At 44.1% G+C, this 19,139-nt stretch overlaps 1 protein-coding gene across 1 annotated transcript; it reads right to left on the reverse strand.

The window, feature by feature from the left end:
• Positions 1 to 9,804: 9,804 nt before the first annotated feature.
• LOC134944244 (uncharacterized) lies at positions 9,805 to 19,052 on the reverse strand. The gene is made up of 6 exons (XM_063932827.1): positions 18,961 to 19,052; positions 18,655 to 18,712; positions 17,509 to 17,673; positions 17,038 to 17,237; positions 14,149 to 14,252; positions 9,805 to 11,975 (listed from the first exon to the last, which is right to left on the reverse strand). Exons 1-6 carry the CDS (start codon positions 19,050 to 19,052, stop codon positions 11,824 to 11,826), a joined length of 771 nt encoding a protein of 256 aa, XP_063788897.1. The 3' UTR covers positions 9,805 to 11,823.
• Between the last annotated feature and the right edge of the window lie 87 nt (positions 19,053 to 19,139).

Genomic DNA, 19,139 nt, shown 5'->3' on the forward strand with positions numbered 1-19,139 from the left:
AGGGGGCAGGCTGGCGGCGTTCGGACGCTGTTTTGGGGGCGTGGTCAGGGCAATGCAGGCGTGCTGGGACCGGGCGGGAGGCATACACAGCCACTGTAACCCAGGACGCAGCGAAAAGTCACCTACCAGCACAGCAGGTAGGGACTTACTTGCCGGGCTGCAATAGCATCGCCGCCGTGCGATGCTATCGCAGCCGTGCAGCGCGGGGAGGGCCAGACATGTGGGACGGACTAGCCCTGTGCTGGGCATCCCCCCCGGCATGTCAGGGTGGCTGATCATAGCTGTGCAAAATTTAGCACAGCTACGATCAGGTCTGAATTAGCCCCAATGTTTGTAAGTGAAACAAAAAGCAAGCAACTGGGCAAAACTATGTTGCACAGCAGGTGGGGCAGATGTAATACATGCAGAGAGATTTAGATCTGGGTGGAGTGTGTTCAAACTGAAATCTAAATTGCATTGTAAAAATAAAGTGGTCCAGTATTTGTGGGCAACGTGTAAAAGCAGACAGTATTTACCCTGCACAGAAAAAATATAACCCACCCAAATCTAAATCTCTGCACATGTTACATCTGCCCCACCTGCTGTGCAACATAGTTTTGCCCAGTTTTGCCCAGTCCCGTTTCCGGGAGTGTGCTAAAAAACGCAGGTGTGTCAGGTCAAAACGTAGGAGTGGCCGGGGAAACGGGGGAGTGGCTGGCTGAACGCAGGGCGTGTTTGTGAAGTCAAACCAGGAACTAAACAGACTGAGGTGATCGCAATCTAGGAGTAGGTCTGGAGCTACTCTGAAACTGCAGGAAAAGTTTTTCGAGCAAATCTGCTAAGTTTTCGTTCGCACTTCTGCTAAGCTAAGATACACTCCCAGAGGGCGGCGACTTAGCGGTTGCACTGCTGCTAAAAGCAGCTAGCGAGCGATCAACTCGGAATGAGGGCCTTTAATCTTTAAATGCCACATATTGACATTATTCAGAGGAGTATACGTGATGCCCCCTTTAGATGGATGTTCCTAAGTGATGTCGCTCAGTGATGTGGATTGCATAGAACTACTATTAGTTTGAGCTAGTGATAGGGTTTTGGGTCTAAACCTTTGAAGTATCCTCTCTGGTGCAACTCTGGAAAATATGATCTCGGAGGAAAATTTCCTTTGAGCAAATACTTTAGAGTGAATGTGGTTCTAGACCCTTGCATTCGGGATTTAACTTGGACTGGTATGTCCTTACTGTCCCAGTACTCTTCTAATTTACAGCAGTTATACATATATAGGGACAAGTGACAGTTGTATGTCTGCATAAATCCAGAGAGGAGGACTACGGGACTTTTGTACAGCTGAGCAAATAGGGATCATTGGGGCAGATGTATTAACCTGGAGAAGAGATAAAGAAGTGGAAGTGATAAGCGCAAGGTGATAAAGCACCAGCCAGTCATTACGGATTTGAAAAATGACAGGAGCTGAATGGCTGGTGCATTATCACCTTGCACTTATCACTGCTTTATACTTCTTTATCCCTTCTCCAGGCTTAATGCATCTGTCCATTGATCTCTACTACTAATGGGATGTGAGTATGCAGCAAGCACTGGTGTATACCTAGCCTTACTTTTATAATAAAGAAAGAAATTGACACACTGAGTAAAGTGAGTTATGTATATTTAAGCTGAGCAGCCTTATTCAGAGGTAGAGGCTAATAGCGTCATGACGACATCTCTGTACACAGCGGATCTGAGAAGATATGCCAAATATGGTAGGTCCTGGATACATTTATATAATACAGTTTGCACTGTAAGTATTAGGAATGGGTTTGGGGGGTGTGGGGTCCCCCGGTTAGTGTGGCCGGGCTGCTTGAAGGCATCATTATTGTAACAGTTAATCTAACACTGCTCATTACTTCTCACCTAATGTATGTAACACTTTTAGCACATACTGTAGCTGCTACTCCTTATTAATGTAACACCTTCGTACACTTTAACTGCTGCTTTTTACTAGTGTGATGCTTTGCCGCGCCCCCCTTGTCACACGCTGATATGCCAGGATGGTAAAATAGCTCAGTCTGTCCCTGCTTGGGTTGTGCTGACCCTGCACATCCCAAGCTAGGGAGCCATGGCCGTGGTAGGTGGGCCCATATTTTTGGCCAAAAATGATGCTAGTGAGCTCAATTTTACTTCGTGTTAAATTGCAGTTTATTATAATTGTTCTGATTACTAATGTTCTTAGTGTTTAGAGTGTGTATCTGCTATTTCTGTGTTCTACTGCAAGTCTCAGCATGGTAGTACCTCTTATTTTGTTTAGAATTAGGATGTGCAGCCCAGCGTCGTCGTACCCCATTTTTTCTATATTGTGTACCTGTGTACACTTGAGGGTGGAGAATCCTTAAGCTTGAGCTAGCGTCCCTCACACCTGTTCTTGGGTGGTTTAAATTAGCATAGGGTCCTTGCATTTGCAGGCTACATATTGCAATGGCACTATGAATGGTAAGTCCTGGATAAATTAATTTCTCTATCGTCCTAAGTGGATGCTGGGGTTCCTGAAAGGACCATGGGGAACAGCGGCTCCGCAGGAGACAGGGCACAAAAGTAAAGCTTTTACAGGTCAGGTGGTGTGTACTGGCTCCTCCCCCTATGACCCTCCTCCAGACTCCAGTTAGATTTTTGTGCCCGGCCGAGAAGGGTGCAATTCTAGGTGGCTCTCATAAAGAGCTGCTTAGAGAGTTTAGCTTAGGTTTTTTATTTTACAGTGATTCCTGCTGGCAACAGGATCACTGCAACGAGGGACAGAGGGGAGAAGAAGTGAACTCACCTGCGTGCAGGATGGATTGGCTTCTTGGCTACTGGACATGAAGCTCCAGAGGGACGATCACAGGTACAGCCTGGATGGTCACCGGAGCCACGCCGCCGGCCCCCTCACAGATGCTGAAGCAAGAAGAGGTCCAGAATCGGCGGCTGAAGACTCCTGCAGTCTTCTTAAGGTAGCGCACAGCACTGCAGCTGTGCGCCATTTTCCTCTCAGCACACTTCACACGGCAGTCACTGAGGGTGCAGGGCGCTGGGGGGGGAGCGCCCTGGGAGGCAAATGAAAACCTTTAAAAAGGCTAAAAATACCTCACATATAGCCCCAGAGGCTATATGGAGATATTTACCCCTGCCTAAATGTACTAAATAGCGGGAGACGAGCCCGCCGGAAAAGGGGCGGGGCCTATCTCCTCAGCACACGGCGCCATTTTCTGTCACAGCTCCGCTGGTCAGGAAGGCTCCCAGGTCTCTCCCCTGCACTGCACTACAGAAACAGGGTATAACAGAGAGGGGGGGCAAAATAAATGGCTATATATATATTAATATAAAAGCAGCTATAAGGGAGCACTTAATCATAAGGCTATCCCTGTCATATATAGCGCTTTTTGGTGTGTGCTGGCAGACTCTCCCTCTGTCTCCCCAAAGGGCTAGTGGGTCCTGTCTTCGTATAGAGCATTCCCTGTGTGTCTGCTGTGTGTCGGTACGTGTGTGTCGACATGTATGAGGACGTTATTGGTGTGGAGGCGGAGCAATTGCCAAATATGAGGATGTCACCTCCTAGGGGGTCGACACCAGAATGGATGCCTTTATTTGTGGAATTACGGGATAGCGTCAACTCGCTTAAGCAGTCGTTTGCCGACATGAGGCGGCCGGACACTCAATTAGTGCCTGTCCAGGCGCCTCAAACACCGTCAGGGGCTGTAAAACGCCCCTTGCCTCAGTCGGTCGACACAGACCCAGACACAGGCACTGATTCCGGTGGTGAAGGTGACGAATCAACCGTATTTTCCAGTAGGGCCACACGTTATATGATTTTGGCAATAAAGGAGATGTTACATTTAGCTGATACTACAGGTACCACTAAACAGGGTATTATGTGGGGTGTGAAAAAACTACCAGTAGTTTTTACCGAATCAGAAGAATTAAATGACGTGTGTGATGAAGCGTGGGGTGCCCCGATAAAAAACTGCTAATTTCAAAGAAGTTATTGGCTTTATACCCTTTCCCGCCAGAGGTTAGGGAGCGCTGGGAAACACCTCCTAGGGTGGACAAAGCGCTAACACGCTTATCAAAACAAGTGGCGTTACCCTCTCCTGAGACGGCCGCACTTAAAGATCCATCAGATAGGAGGATGGAAAATATCCAAAAAGGTATATACACACATGCAGGTGTTATACTACGACCAGCTATTGCGACTGCCTGGATGTGCAGTGCTGGGGTAGTTTGGTCAGAGTCCCTGATCGAAAATATTGATACCCTGGACAGGGACAATATTTTACTGTCGTTAGAACAAATAAAGGATGCATTTCTTTATATGCGTGATGCACAGAGAGATATCTGCACACTGGCATCACGGGTAAGTGCTATGTCCATTTCGGCCAGAAGAGCTTTATGGACACGACAGTGGACAGGCGATGCGTAGAGGAGTTATTTGGGGTCGGTCTATTGGATTTGGTGGCCACGGCTACGGCCGGGAAATCCACCTTTCTACCTCAAGTCACTCCCCAACAGAAAAAGGCACCGACCTTTCAACCGCAGCCCTTTCGTTCCTTTAAAAATAAGAGAGCAAAGGGCTATTCATATCTGCCACGAGGCAGAGGACGAGGGAAGAGACAGCAACAGGCAGCTCCTTCCCAGGAACAGAAGCCCTCCCCGGCTTCTACAAAAGCCTCAGCATGACGCTGGGGCTTCGCAAGCGGACTTGGGGGCGGTAGGCGGTCGTCTCAAGAATTACAGCGCGCAGTGGGCTCACTCGCAGGTAAATCCCTGGATCCTGCAGATAATATCTCAGGGGTACAGGTTGAAATTAGAGACAGAGCCACCTCGCCGTTTCCTGAAGTCTGCTTTACCAACGTCCCCCTCAGAAAGGGAGACGGTTTTGGAAGCCATTCACAAGCTGTATTCTCAGCAGGTGATAGTCAAGGTACCTCTTCTACAACAAGGGAAGGGGTATTATTCCACTCTTGTTGTGGTACCGAAGCCGGATGGCTCGGTAAGGCCTATTCTAAATCTGAAGTCCTTGAACCTGTACATAAAGAAGTTCAAGTTCAAGATGGAGTCACTCAGAGCAGTGATAGCGAACCTGGAAGAAGGGGACTTTATGGTATCCTTGGACATCAAGGATGCGTATCTCCACGTTCCAATTACCCCTCACGCCAGGGGTACCTCAGGTTCGTTGTACAAAACTGTCACTATCAGTTTCGGACGCTGCCGTTTGGTTTGTCCACGGCACCTCGGGTCTTTACAAAGGTAATGGCCGAGATAATATTTCTTCTTCGAAGAAAAGGCGTATTAATTATCCCATACTTGGACGATCTCCTAATAAGGGCAAGGTCCAGAGAACAGCTAGAGATGGGTTTAGCACTATCTCAAGAGGTGCTAAAGCAGCACGGATGGATTCTGAATATTCCAAAATCCCAATTAATGCCGACAACTCGTCTGCTGTGCCTGGGGATGATTCTGGACACAGTTCAGAAAAAGGTTTTTCTTCCCGAAGAAAAAGCCAAGGAGTTATCTGACCTGGTCAGGAACCTCCTAAAACCAGGAAAGGTGTCTGTACATCAATGCACAAGAGTCCTGGGAAAAAATGGTAGCTTCTTACGAAGCAATCCCTTTCGGCAGATTCCATGCAAAGGGATCTGTTGGACAAATGGTCAGGGTCGCATCTTCAGATGCACCTGCGGATAACCCTGTCGCCGAGGACAAGGGTATCCCTTCTGTGGTGGTTGCAGGAGGCTCATCTATTGGAGGGCCGCAGATTCGGCATGCAGGATTGGATCCTGGTGACCACGGATGCCAGCCTGAGAGGCTGGGGAGCAGTCACACAGGGAAGAAATTTCCAGGGAGTGTGGTCGAGCCTGAAAAAGTCTCTTCACATAAGCATTCTGGAACTAAGAGCAATCTACAATGCTCTAAGCCAGGCGGAACCTCTGCTTCAAGGAAGACCGGTGTTGATCCAGTCGGACAACATCACGGCAGTCGCCCATGTAAACAGACAGGGCGGCACAAGAAGCAGGAGGGCAATGGCAGAAGCTGCCAGGATCCTTCGCGGGGCGGAGAATCACGTGATAGCACTGTCAGCAGTATTCATCCCGGGCGTGGACAACTGGGAAGCAGACTTCCTCAGCAGACACGACCTTCACCCGGGAGAGTGGGTACTTCATCCAGAAGTTTTCCACATGCTATTAAACCGTTGGGTAAAACCAATGGTGGACATGATGGCGTCTCGCCTCAACAAAACACTGGACAGGTATTGCGCCAGGTCAAGAGATCCGCAGGCAATAGCTGTGGACGCGCTGGTAACACCTTGGGTGTACCAGTCGGTATATGTGTTTCCTCCTCTGCCTCTCATACCAAAGGTATTGAGGATTATACGGCAAAGAGGAGTAAGACTAGTGGCTCCGGATTGGCCAAGAAGGACTTGGTACCCGGAACTTCAAGAGATGGTCACGGACAATCCGTGGCCTCTACTTCTGAGAAGGGACCTGCTTCAGCAGGGTCCTTGTCTTTTTCAAGACTTACCGCGGCTGCGTTTGACGGCATGGCGTTTGAATGCCAGATCCTAAAAGGAAAAGGCATTCCAGAAGAAGTCATTCCTACCTTGATAAAGGCAAGGAAGGAAGTCACCGCGAAGCATTATCGCCGTATTTGGCGAAAATATGTTGCGTGGTGCGAGCAGCGGAGTGCTCCGATGGAGGAATTTCAACTGGGTCGTTTTCCTACATTTCCTACAATCAGGATTGTCTATGGGTCTCAAATTGGGATCTATTAAGGTTCAAATTTCGGCCCTATCAATATTCTTCCAAAAAGAATTGGCCTCAGTCCCTGAGGTCCAGATTTTTATCAAAGGAGTACTGCATATACAGCCTCCTGTGGTGCCTAAGGTGGCACCGTGGGATCTAAATGTAGTTTTAGATTTCCTCAAATCCAATTGGTTTGAACCACTAAAGAATGTGGATTTGAAATATCTCACATGGAAAGTGACTATGTTACTGGCCCTGGCTTCGGCCGGGAGAGTATCTGAACTGGCGGCTTTGTTTTATAAAAGCCCTTATTTAATTTTCCATTCGACATAGGGCAGAGCTGCGGACGCGTCCGCATTTTCTCCCTAAGGTGGTATCAGCGTTTCACCTGAACCAGCCTATTGTAGTGCCTGCGGCTACAGACGACTTGAAGGACTCCAAGTTGTTGGACGTTGTCAGAGCCTTAAAAATATACATTTAAAGGACGGCTGGAGTCAGAAAATCTGACTCGCTGTTTATACTGTATGCACCCAACAAGTTGGGTGCACCTGCTTCTAAGCAGTCGATTGCTCGTTGGATTTGTAACAAAATTCAACTTGTACATTCTGTGGCAGGCCTGCCACAGCCTAAATATGTTAAGGCCCATTCCGCAAGGAAGGTGGGCTCATCTTGGGCGGCTGCCCGAGGGGTCTCGGCATTACAACTCTGCCGAGCAGCTACGTGGTCAGGGGAGAACACGTTTGTAAATTTTTACAAATTTGATACCCTGGCAAAGGAGGACCTGGAGTTCTCTCATTCGGTGCTGCAGAGTCATCCGCACTCTCCCGCCCGTTTGGGAGCTTTGGTATAATCCCCATGGTCCTTTCAGGAACCCCAGCATCCACTTAGGACGATAGAGAAAATAAGAATTTACTTACCGATAATTCTATTTCTCGGAGTCCGTAGTGGATGCTGGGCGCCCATCCCAAGTGCGGATTATCTGCAATACTTGTACATAGTTATTGTTAACTAATTCGGGTTATTGTTTAGGAAGCCATCTTTCAGAGGCTCCTCTGTTATCATACTGTTAACTGGGTTTAGATCACAAGTTGTACGGTGTGATTGGTGTGGCTGGTATGAGTCTTACCCGGGATTCAAAATCCTCCCTTATTGTGTACGCTCGTCCGGGCACAGTACCTAACTGGAGTCTGGAGGAGGGTCATAGGGGGAGGAGCCAGTACACACCACCTGACCTGTAAAAGCTTTACTTTTGTGCCCTGTCTCCTGCGGAGCCGCTGTTCCCCATGGTCCTTTCAGGAACCCCAGCATCCACTACGGACTCCGAGAAATAGAATTATCGGTAAGTAAATTCTTATTATAATATGTCAGTTTTAGGAATGGGTTCGGGGCGAGGGGCCCTCCGAGTTAGTGTAGCCAGGCTGCTTTGAGGAATCATTGTTGTGACACTCAATCTATTAATTATTAGCACCGAAACTGCTTTTTTACTAATGCAACACATTTTTAACACCCTAATTATTACATCTCACCTACGTCACACTTTTAGCACATAGCTGCTACTTCATATTAATGTAACACCTTCTAACACTTAAACAGTTACTTCTTACTGGTGTAATGCGTTGGGGTGGTTGGGTTCTGCTAGCCCAGGGGGTCATTTGGAATGTTAGGGACCCATCAAATGAGGTCACCTGGCCGTGGTAGATGGGCCCATATTTTGTGGCAAAAATTATGCTAAGACCCTGAAGTTTACTCCATGTTTAATTGTAGGGATTTTTATAATTTTTCTGATTAGAAATGAACTTAGTGTTCACCTGCATTTTCTTTTTATTCTGTGTGGCACTACAAGTGTCTGCATGGTAGCACCTGTTATTACAGTATGTTTAGAATTAGGACGTGCAGTCCAGCTTCCTCCCCACCTCAAGATATGCTAATGCAGCAGCTGCTGTCTTGTTTACTGAGATACACACTGCCGTTGCTTCTGGAGAAAGATGTAGCATTGGATGCACAATGGTAACACCATCAGAGCTTTGAGCATCCTCATGGTTGCCCAGAATGTCCTTTGTGGCATTGCGTCCACCTCTGGCTCAACTCCGAGGTGAGCACTCCAAATCTTATTTGCTGTGGAAAGTTGACCATCTTTCTATTTGCCTGCATGATACATTCTTATAATTTATCAAGCACCCCTGTCAGTGTAGCTGTCTGTCCTGCCAGAGTCCTCACTTCTGTCTGCAGGCAGATGCATTCTATGTATTAGCCATAGCTTATTATGCACCATACCTATGGTACAATCCCCACATGCTCGTGTCCAGCTATCCCACACCATCTCTTTATCATTTTTATTTGCTAAACAGAAAAAAGAAAATGCAGATGCACTGCACACTCTGTAGTACTAAGCACTGCTAAACTGAATAATTATAATAAACTCTGCAATCTAACATAGAGAAAAATTGAGGTTCTTAGCTTAATTTTTGAGCAAATATATGGGTCCACCAACACCGGCCAGTTGACCTAATCTGGTGGGTCCCTAAAACTAAGGTTCAAATCCAGGGCACGGGACCCCCAAGTCAGCACGGGTCAACCGCCCAAGTCATCACACTGGTGAAAGGTTAAAGTGTCAGTAAGTGTTATATAAGTAACAACTCCAAATAAATAAAAAAATGAAAATAAAAAATTGTGAAAAATAAAAATTAAATTAAAAAAGCATTTGTTTCCTTCCACCGCCTGGACAGGGCTGACTCAGGAATGTGCCTGATTAAGAATGAGTTTGTGGTTTTAAAGTAAACTCTAATATTGTGTACTGTGGTTGTGCTGTGCTGTGATTCTGAGGTTATAAGCACCCGTCCCATACCAGGTTAGTTTTGTATATACCTTACACCAAATTATGACTCTGTACTCAGAGTTTAGTTTAACCAGTAGCAACCGGGTTAGTACAGTTGTACCTACCTTAACACAGAAATAGTAGCAAAGCCATACTATGCAAAAAAACACCATGAAAAATATACCAAGGCATTTTTTTCAATGAACATTTATTAAAAGCAAGTAGACAAGACACAAACAAGGCAAAGGTGAAAGGAAATGCTGGATGGGTATACAATTAATGCTGTACAGTAATTGGTTCATCTTCACAATTACACAAATGATAATATATAGTGATGCAACACTACATTTCCCCCCATATTGTTGTACATACATTATTACAGCTTATGGCTATTAATTACTTAACAAAACAGTATTTGGGCAATATATTAAAGTTTAACTCCAAGTTTCCAGTTACCCTTAATTGCACTGGTTAATTTATTTACATTGAGAAAATAGAAAACATTAGTGGAGTTGGGCCAAAACTAAAGTGACCACTTATAACCCTTTGGCCAGCCGTAGTAATAGATGTTACATGAGAGACAGCACGACAGTATATATGCATGAAGCACATGCATATAACCTCCATCTTTATTGGGAAGTAAGGAGTGACAGCAGAGAGTTACATTCAGCTGGAGGAAGAAAAGGAGTGGCAGGAAAAGTTGTACTCTAACAGGAGACTGCAATTGCTACTGATCAAACTAAACAACAGAGAAACAGCAGGGTGGAGCAGATTGGTCCAAAAACTTTTATTAACAGTGCCCCTATACAACCAATAGCTATGGATTTCCTTTGGAATGAGATCAAAGTGCCATTGCCTCAACAACAAAAATTTTACACACAATTAAATTTACATTACTTATACGAATCCCACAATCCCTGAACAGTCTGACTGCTTTTGTTTCTTAAATATGTAAAACCCTAATACAATGTCAACTCATTAGCTGCGAGCTGGGGAATTTAATGTAACAATATACTCCAAAGCAACAGTTCTTCATGTTGAACCCAAGAGAAAATTATTTATACTGGGATTGCGTCATCTTCTAATTAAACATCACTGGAACTAGATAGTTGAGCTGGGAAATTGAGTTAGTCATTATTGGAGAGAAGCCAGTTTTAATCCTGTGTAAATAATTCTAGTCTAAATGAACTCGTTTTGGTTGGTCAGAAGCGTCAAGTAAAATGGAGGGATGTGGGAGAGAGCAGGGTCTGAAGAAGACCCCAAGGGGTGCTAGGCTAGATACATGTTTGGACTCCCCTCCTCCCCATGCCATTTGTCACACAAAGACAAATAAAAATGAGTTACAGTCACCAAGGGAACTCAGCGTGTACTGGGCTCTAGGCTGGAGCCTAGGTTGCCTAATAGATGATCTGACTCTGCATGAGAGACGTATAATACATTACAGATGGAGCCTCACTCATCTAGCCTTCTCTGCTGCGCCTAGGTGCACCAAGGCTTATTAGCATAAGATTTTCATCTATTATTCTCAGCTGCAATACAATACAGAGAGAGCAATACAGCAGGGGATTAAGTCATTACAGCAAGGGATTAAGTCTGACTGCCCTGGCTCAATTAATCCTATTAAAGCGATAGATGAGCAGGGCTCCATCTGTATGTTAGCTTTCAATTTGTTGTGTTTTATAGGGCTGATGAAATAAATACCAAAGTGCCAGGAACATTCAACCAATTTATAAATGGGGATGTTAAAATATACAGTTGTGTTTATTTCCTTTCATAAATTAATCTGCAGCTGTGTTCTGCATACTTGCAGCATTATATAAAGTTGACACCTATAGTTGTTTACTCAAGATCATACGTTGGCTGCTTTTAATGCTATCTGCTATGCACTAAAAGTTCGAGAGATGTTGTCAAGCATAAAGTTTTAGCCAACATCCGGGAGGTAAGATGACTCTGCTATAAAGTTGGATCGGTGACAGTATATTTAGTAGTTGCAATCAGGTTTCATTAAATCTCTCCGAGAGGTGCGTTCTACAACTAGTAAAGGCAAAATCTCCTGTTTAAAACTTATTTTTAAAGCTACAGAATCGGTAACCCCAAACTGGCACTGTTTAATTCCCAACAAAGCAATAGAAAATCCAGGAATATAGGCATGAATTCCAGTACATCACAGAAGACCCTTACAGTATTGATGGGAAGGACATATGGAGTTAGAAGAGGGATGATACACAATCTTCCAGTTACTTTCATCTGTGTCCAAGTCTGGCCTTATTGCAGTTTGCAAAATGCTGTAAAACTTACTTTATTTAAAGATGGGTAATACATTGCGACAGCGTCAGCGGAGACGTTATAACAAAATTCTCCAAAGTTCTTCTGTGCATATTGAGGTGTATTGGAAATGCCAGCTGTACACGCGTCACCTGGGAATGGAAGGACATACCATGTTAGAAGAAAGCAGATTGACAGATTTCAGTCTTAGATAAGAACACCACAAAGGTCTCTCAAAATGTGCCCATTCCGGCCAAATGGTGGCAAAAACTAGCATTGAGTGCTGCTGGGACTCTTGCCTTTACAGATGGGGATGGGCACAGACAGATGGGCAGGAATTTCCTTTATTACAACTGATACTGTGCTGTTATTGCAAATAGTCCTCATTCTATGATTTCGGGAATGTATATAGTATTAGTTATACCCATTGCTAGCTTGTCTGGGGATACGGTTGCTGGCTAATGAGTTGCTACCTCTGCATTCCTCCCTAAAATGCCAGTAAGAAATATAGGGGATGCTACCTTGAAATTAACAACCACAAGGGGTGCTATTATTACGGATGTTGGGCTCTGGAAAGGTGTTTCCGCTGGCCGCTCTTGCGCTTCGATCTGGAGAGATCTCGCAAAGCCTCAGGTCCCCACAGGTGAGAAGAGGATGAGCTTGAGATGGTGTTACCCAGTGGCGATAGAAATGCTTACTAAATTGCGGTAAACCTCTGTCCCCATAGACCTGAGGGCACTGGAAAAATCTCTGAACTGTTTATAAATTGAGAAAAGTTGAGAAAAGCCCTTTCTCTGGTGAAAACACTGGATACAGGGCTTTCACAACATAATAAAGAGACTCTTTTAATTTATCAAAAGCAGGGCACTCTTGACCCTATGGGACGAATGTAAAGCCGTCCGAGTTGGCCAGAGGTGGGGGTTCCCCGCCGAACATTGGAAATGACTGCCGCTTAAAAAAAATGTCCAGGTTTGGCTGGGAACCCACACCTCCGCCCAACTTGGACTTCATTCCATCCGGCCATATGTATCAAGCACCTCCTTTGTCTACTTTGAATGTACCTGTGATGTTTTAATATTTAAGGGGGACATTTACTAAGAAGTGAGCCAGTCTAGAAGTTGCCCATGGCAACCAATCAGCACTGAAGTAACATCTATAATTTGCATACTATAAAATTATACAGAGCTGCTGATTGGTTGATGGAGCAGCTTCTCCACTGGCTCACATCTCCGCTCTTATCACTTCTTAGTACATGTCCCTCTAAGTGTATTTGTATGACTTTTATGTTTAATTTGTACAGTACTTTTGGATCTTGTGCTTGTACATTTGCTCCTACTAATTGCTGTTTAAATTGTGCTTGTGTGATTTGTGTGCTGTGTGTTGAGGATTTTGCAGACGGAATACAAATAGATGATGATGATATTTTTGTTGATCAGACAAAATACAAGGGAATATCTAATATAAACATTTCACTTTGAGCAAATCAATATGCTTCTGTGGGGTGATCCTAAAGTCTACCCAGCGCCAGCCCAACCATTATGCAGGGTAGGTGTCTGAGTAGAAACCCACAGTGAGGAGGGATCCTCTGTAGGGATGAGTCACAGTGCCGGACTGAGGAGCGACATTGGTAGGGGTAAGGATTTGTTGCCGGGCCGTGAGGTGCAGCTCACAGGGCGCCAATGCAGAGACAAAAGCAGCATTTTGAAGGTGGCACCGTCTGTGAGCCTATCGCAGCTAGTGGCCAATTACGCAGAGTGATTGTAAGCTTTGGTTTCTGCAGTTTGTCATATAGGGGTCAAATCATAGTTCTCATTGATGATAATTATGGGAACTCTGATCATCAATGAGAACCGATAGTTAGCCTTTTGCAGGAGATTTCACAGCAATCTTAGTACATAGCGGTGGTACATAAAATTATGCAGAAACTATAGTTGCTGAATCATTTTATGAAAAACCACCTTTATGTATAGGCCCCATAGTGCTTTAATATCTGTGATTGATATAGTTTATTACACTGAGGGGCACTAAAATGTATATTTGCTTACCATAAACATTAGTTTCGGGCTGGTCCTGAGTCTACCAGTGTTTGCCTTTCATAACAAGTCATGTGACATAATTTGCTCAATTATCAGGTTGTATTTTAAGAATGACATTATGCATATATTTATGTCTCATATATGTCACATATGTCTTATAAAGTAAGTTTGGGAACAATTCCTTTAGCAATTGTAAATATGTTCTCATCGAAAACAACACAGGTTATATTATATAATGTTAGTTTGCACAGTACAGTACATCAATTCAACAGAATGAAATTTTTTTTACCGTCTGAGTTGTATTGGTAAGTTAAGAATGCGTTCTCAAATGCTGCTACAGCAGTTTGCTTCTGGACTGAGAGACTCTGGAAAATATTATTCAAGGCGAGGACACTGCAAGATAAGAGGTGACATTTTAGTTATTGCCTACACACAGTGGAGCAGTCTTTAGCTTTGGTACTTAAAAACACCTCAAGAGTTCCAAATGGATTGATGGGCTGCTTAAGCTAAGCATTGGTTCAGCCAATAAAATGGTTGCTTACATTGTGAGTACTGCAGATGGTAGCAGCTACAGTAAATACCTCAGGAAATTATGACCTTTGCTGGTTGTCCTTTAGCCCTTACAGGGATTTGTTGGTCTATACGTCAGTAATATATACATATATATACATATTCAATGCTTATGCCTACCAATAGCCCAGATTTTTGGTGTGACTACCCCACCGACTCGGTTACAGGTGTAGTCGGGAGGATTGGTCATGGTTTGAATGAAGGATGGCCGGGACTTATTTTTCCCATTGCTTTTTCAAATGCTGGAAGGTCAGTATAGAGAGAATTGTATCTTTATTGTAATATTCTAAATACAAAGCCAATAATAATAAAGTATAGCCGTGTTCCTTGTTCAGTCAGAATTGTTCAGGGAATCATAGAAATACCATTAGTGTTTCCAGAAAGGTTGGAGGACACATTGGTTTTGGGCCGAACGGTTCGGTAAAATGCTGACCCCATGGCTACTTAAAAAGGCAGTAAAATAAAAAGTAAGGTAGAGATACAGCACATTTTTCCAAAACTAAAGAATTAATTGGGCAAAAGGTTCCAGTGCCCAATCTGAACAGATTATGCACAGAGTTTGCATATTAATGAGCTCTCTTGCTATAACGAAGTGGTCAATGATGAGATAATGATATTTCTTTTACGACTGACTTTAAAAAACAATGGGGGAGAGTTAAAAAAACAATGATTGAGAGAAATAAAGTACCAGCCAATTAGCTTCTGTCATTTAACAGTCTGTGTTTGAGAAATAACAGGAGCTGATTGGTTGGTGCAGTACTTTTCCTGCTCCACTGTCTCTCTAATGTTTTATACATCTCCCCCAATGTCACATGACTCTCCATTAAAGTTTTCAATATTTGTCTAGAAACCATTAAAATACTTTACAAAGTAGACTTTAAGTAACTAGCTTGAACATGGTGGAACCTGTTTGACCTTGCTTAATTTACATTTGTAGTTTTAGTCTAAGAATTTATGGCACCTTTGAAGCAATCTGCAGCATCTCTAATAGTGATTAGATTGGTACCTGTCTATATTATGATGCAGTGGGGTGCACTCTTTTGGGTGAGGCTCCAACTGGGCCCTTAAATTTGTTTTTAAGACATTTGTGGAGCTAGAACAATAGTACATTGACAAATGGTCACGTAGAACAATGGTGCACAGTCACTTAGTGACCCAGAACAATGGACATATGGAGTCCTAAGACAATGGTAAATTGATATTTGGGGTCCGAAAACAATGGTGCACTGTCACTTGGTGACCAAGAACAATGGATATTTGGAGTCCTAGGACTATAGTACACTGACATTTGGAGTCCTAGGACAATGGTACACTATAACTTGGGGACCCAAAACAATGATACTCTGATAAATGGGATCTTAGAACAATGATACAGTGACATTTTGGGTCTTCGAACAAGAATACATTGACATTTGGGTCCCAGAACAATACTACACTTACATATGGAGTCCCAGTATAATAGTATACTGACACTTGGAGTGGGGTCCTTAAAGTTTGCTACATTGACATTTTGGGTACAGTATCACTTGCAGACTCAGAACCACAGCAAACTGATATGTGCTAAGAAAATATATTTTATAATAGATGTAAAGGTTTTATTCTGTCCTATGGCTGCATATTAGATTTTACAGACTGAATTATCTCCTGGATCTAGAATCTGCTCAGGGCCGTCTTTTTATATGGGCTCAATGGGCAGTTGCCCAAGGGCCCCAGGAGTATAAGGGCCCTAGGCTGATAGCTGAGGGTCCACTTTTTTCACAGTTTTGAAAATCGGTACTGGGGAATCTGGGATATCCGACTTCAAAGCAGTGGTCCCTATCCAAGCCTTTCAGTTGCTCTTCCCAGGCAGATATCTCAGGTTCTGTCTGACATTTTCTGAGCATATACTCCAAAACCTGGTACTCTTCCCTTTCGGTGGACACTAGCAGCTTGTCTCTACTATGCCTAGAAGTAGAGATATCAGCCTTCCAGCAGCTGGTCCCTGCTCCAGCTCCACACACCTGGTATGCAGTTTTATATTTTCGTCGGTGGATTGCTATGGCTCCTGAACTCTGATCCCCAAGTCTCCAGTACGTTCCAAAAGGTGGGATTCTCTAGTTTTGTATCCCATTGATAGCTAAGAAATATATCTGCCCTTAAGCAAACTGCCCTCCCACTGGAAAATGATGAATATTAAGCCCACTCCACTATCCACCCCTCCCCTGCATATTAAACACCCCTTACCACCCTGGAAGTCATGTACCAAGGCCCCTTCATTCATCCCAATGCCTCTATCTACAGTTTAGTGTCCCCCCATCTCCCACCATCTGTGCAGTAAAGGAGTAATTATCAGAAATTTCTGCTCCAGGTCCTACATGCTGAGATGAAGATAGAACACCCCCTACTACTGCCCACGGGACATCAAAGCTGCCGCTGATAGCACCCCCCACCCCTACCGCTGGAGGATGGATAGGGACTCCAGTGTATTGCTTTGCCCAGGGGCCTACACTGCTGTTAAGACGGCCCTGAATCTGCTGCTGGAGTTTCAAGCTTCATTTGTTGAGACTCTAGGATCTATAACATTCTCTAATTCTCTGACATTCACTAATTGTGAAATTAGTTTACTCACATTATCTGATACCGTGAGCATGAAATGTCCTTTGGTATGTAATCCAAGATGGTAGAATTGATGCTGGGAAGGAGGAAGTCAATTCCTGTTATCCAGGACTGGAATTGTGTATCCGATAAGGCAGTGAATTGTTGGAACACAATTTGTGCAATGCTCAGTAACAAGCTCTCCTTCACTTTTGGTGACAACAAACTTGGATTCTAAAAAAAAGATATAAAAATTATAGTGTCAGAATGAGATTTATTGAAGAAAAAGTCACATACTGTATGTGTAGACCATCTTGGGAGTTCCTGAGAATTGTTATGTAAAAGTAAAGCAATTTATATGAAGTAATGGAGAGTCAAGACCCGTACATCAAATACTCCTCTAATTAGAAGTTGCTTCATCAAATAACGCATTTCTTTTTATATATATATATATATATATATATATATATATAATCTTAATCTTGTTAGTGTTTTATATTCTGACCTGTAATACACTGAGTCTCAGTGTGGATACGTAGCTGGAAAAACCATTTATGTCTCCGCTATAGCTGAACACCAGCGTGGTGACTGCTGTGGCATTAGAGACAATGTTAGAGCTTGTAGATGCACTGGCCAGCTGGGAACCGGTCAACAAGTTGGAAATTTCCGTCTAGAAAATAAACATTTAGGAGACATTAAATTTATTACAAATATCAGAAACAGTACAGCTATTGATCTGAACTATTGGTTGCACATTATTAATATTTCTTGTTATTAAATACTGTATAAACAGACAGTGGCATCAATATGAGGGTGCAGGTGGCTACTGGGTGTCACCCTCGGAGGGTGCTGGTTCCTCCACAGTGACATCCTCCCGCAGCACTTGGCTCCTATTACAGAGGAGGACCTGACAGTATTAGTCTCTGGGGCAATTCTAGCATCTCCGGGAATGCTAGGCAGTGGGCATGCCCCCCTGAGTGATGTAATCGGGAGTCCCATGATACCATGCCCCTTTATGTTAGGCCACACCCCTTTATGTTAGGCCACGCCCCAGGAGGGATATACTGTAGATTGTGCACCGGGTGTCACCAGACCCGGTGACGCCTCTCTATAGAGAGAACCACTTTCCCAGTGACTCATATTTTATATGTGTGTATTCCTCTTTGGATATCTTTCATTTTACACACACCTTACTGCAATTTAAAAAAAACACACTGGCCCTGATTTAATGATAGCCGCGTGTGCGCCTGGGGCTGCCTCTTTTGCTAATGCAGCATCCAATTTTTAAACAACTGAGACAACCACTTGCAGCATTCTAAACCAGTACATTTCCATCAATTTGTGCATTTAGACGCAATCCCTAAGATGCTCAATTTTCATCACCTGTGCATGTTGTAACAGCACTGGTCCATCATCGACATTGTCAACAGTTAATCACTGGCACACCATCGCATGCACCACTGACACTTGCACCACTCTGTGGAAGTGGCTGTGTGTCTGAAAATGCAGCCTGCTATCACTGACATGCTCACGACACATAATTCGCACAGGAGACAGTTTTTTTTTTGTTGATTTGAGGCCATCGCCCATGTCACCAACCACTGCTTTACCATTCGATTTCTGATACCACTGATCCAGTACGCAATAGTACCTTTCCGTGTACACTCAAGTAACGCGTGTACTGCGCGTGTTCCCTGAATACTTTGCATCTGCAGTAGCAAATAATCACTCTAATACGTGAATGCTAATCCTGATTCAGGTCCCACTGTTCTTGCTGCCCATGTTGCAAGGCACCGATGTTCGGTACTTTACGCATGTGTATGACACATACTGCACAGGTCCTGCATAGTCGGAAGCAGAACGGCTGCACATATCAAATGATTAACAGTCTGCAGCCACTTGGGCGCTGAGAAGGGATGGTGATGACAGGCATTTCCCCTGAACAGAAGTGTGTCACCTTGGTTTTATTGGAGCATCGAGGCCAAAGTCTCTGTCATCAGATGGAGATTTCCTGGCCTCTTTGTAGGAGCTGTGGCGGCTGGCTTGCATGACCCCATGGGTGACAAGTGAAGTTGTAATTAATGAGGGTGGGCGTCCAAAAGGTTAGCAGCAAGTCATGTAGGGACACTTTTAATC

Source organism: Pseudophryne corroboree, chromosome 7 (genome assembly GCF_028390025.1).
Source record: "Pseudophryne corroboree isolate aPseCor3 chromosome 7, aPseCor3.hap2, whole genome shotgun sequence".
NCBI classification, from domain to species: Eukaryota; Metazoa; Chordata; class Amphibia; order Anura; family Myobatrachidae; genus Pseudophryne; species Pseudophryne corroboree.

What these genes read in the sequence shown, in the direction of transcription:
- LOC134944244 (XM_063932827.1), bottom strand. Translation starts at nt 19,052, where the DNA reads ATGCAAGCCAGCCGCCACAGCTCCTACAAAGAGGCCAGGAAATCTCCA. An exon ending in ACTTGAGTGTACACGGAAAG is followed by an intron (nt 17,674 to 18,654) that starts GTACTATTGCGT and finishes TTTATTTTCTAG; the next exon opens with ACGGAAATTTCCAACTTGTT. An exon ending in TGCTCACGGTATCAGATAAT is followed by an intron (nt 14,253 to 17,037) that starts GTGAGTAAACTA and finishes CTTATCTTGCAG; the next exon opens with TGTCCTCGCCTTGAATAATA.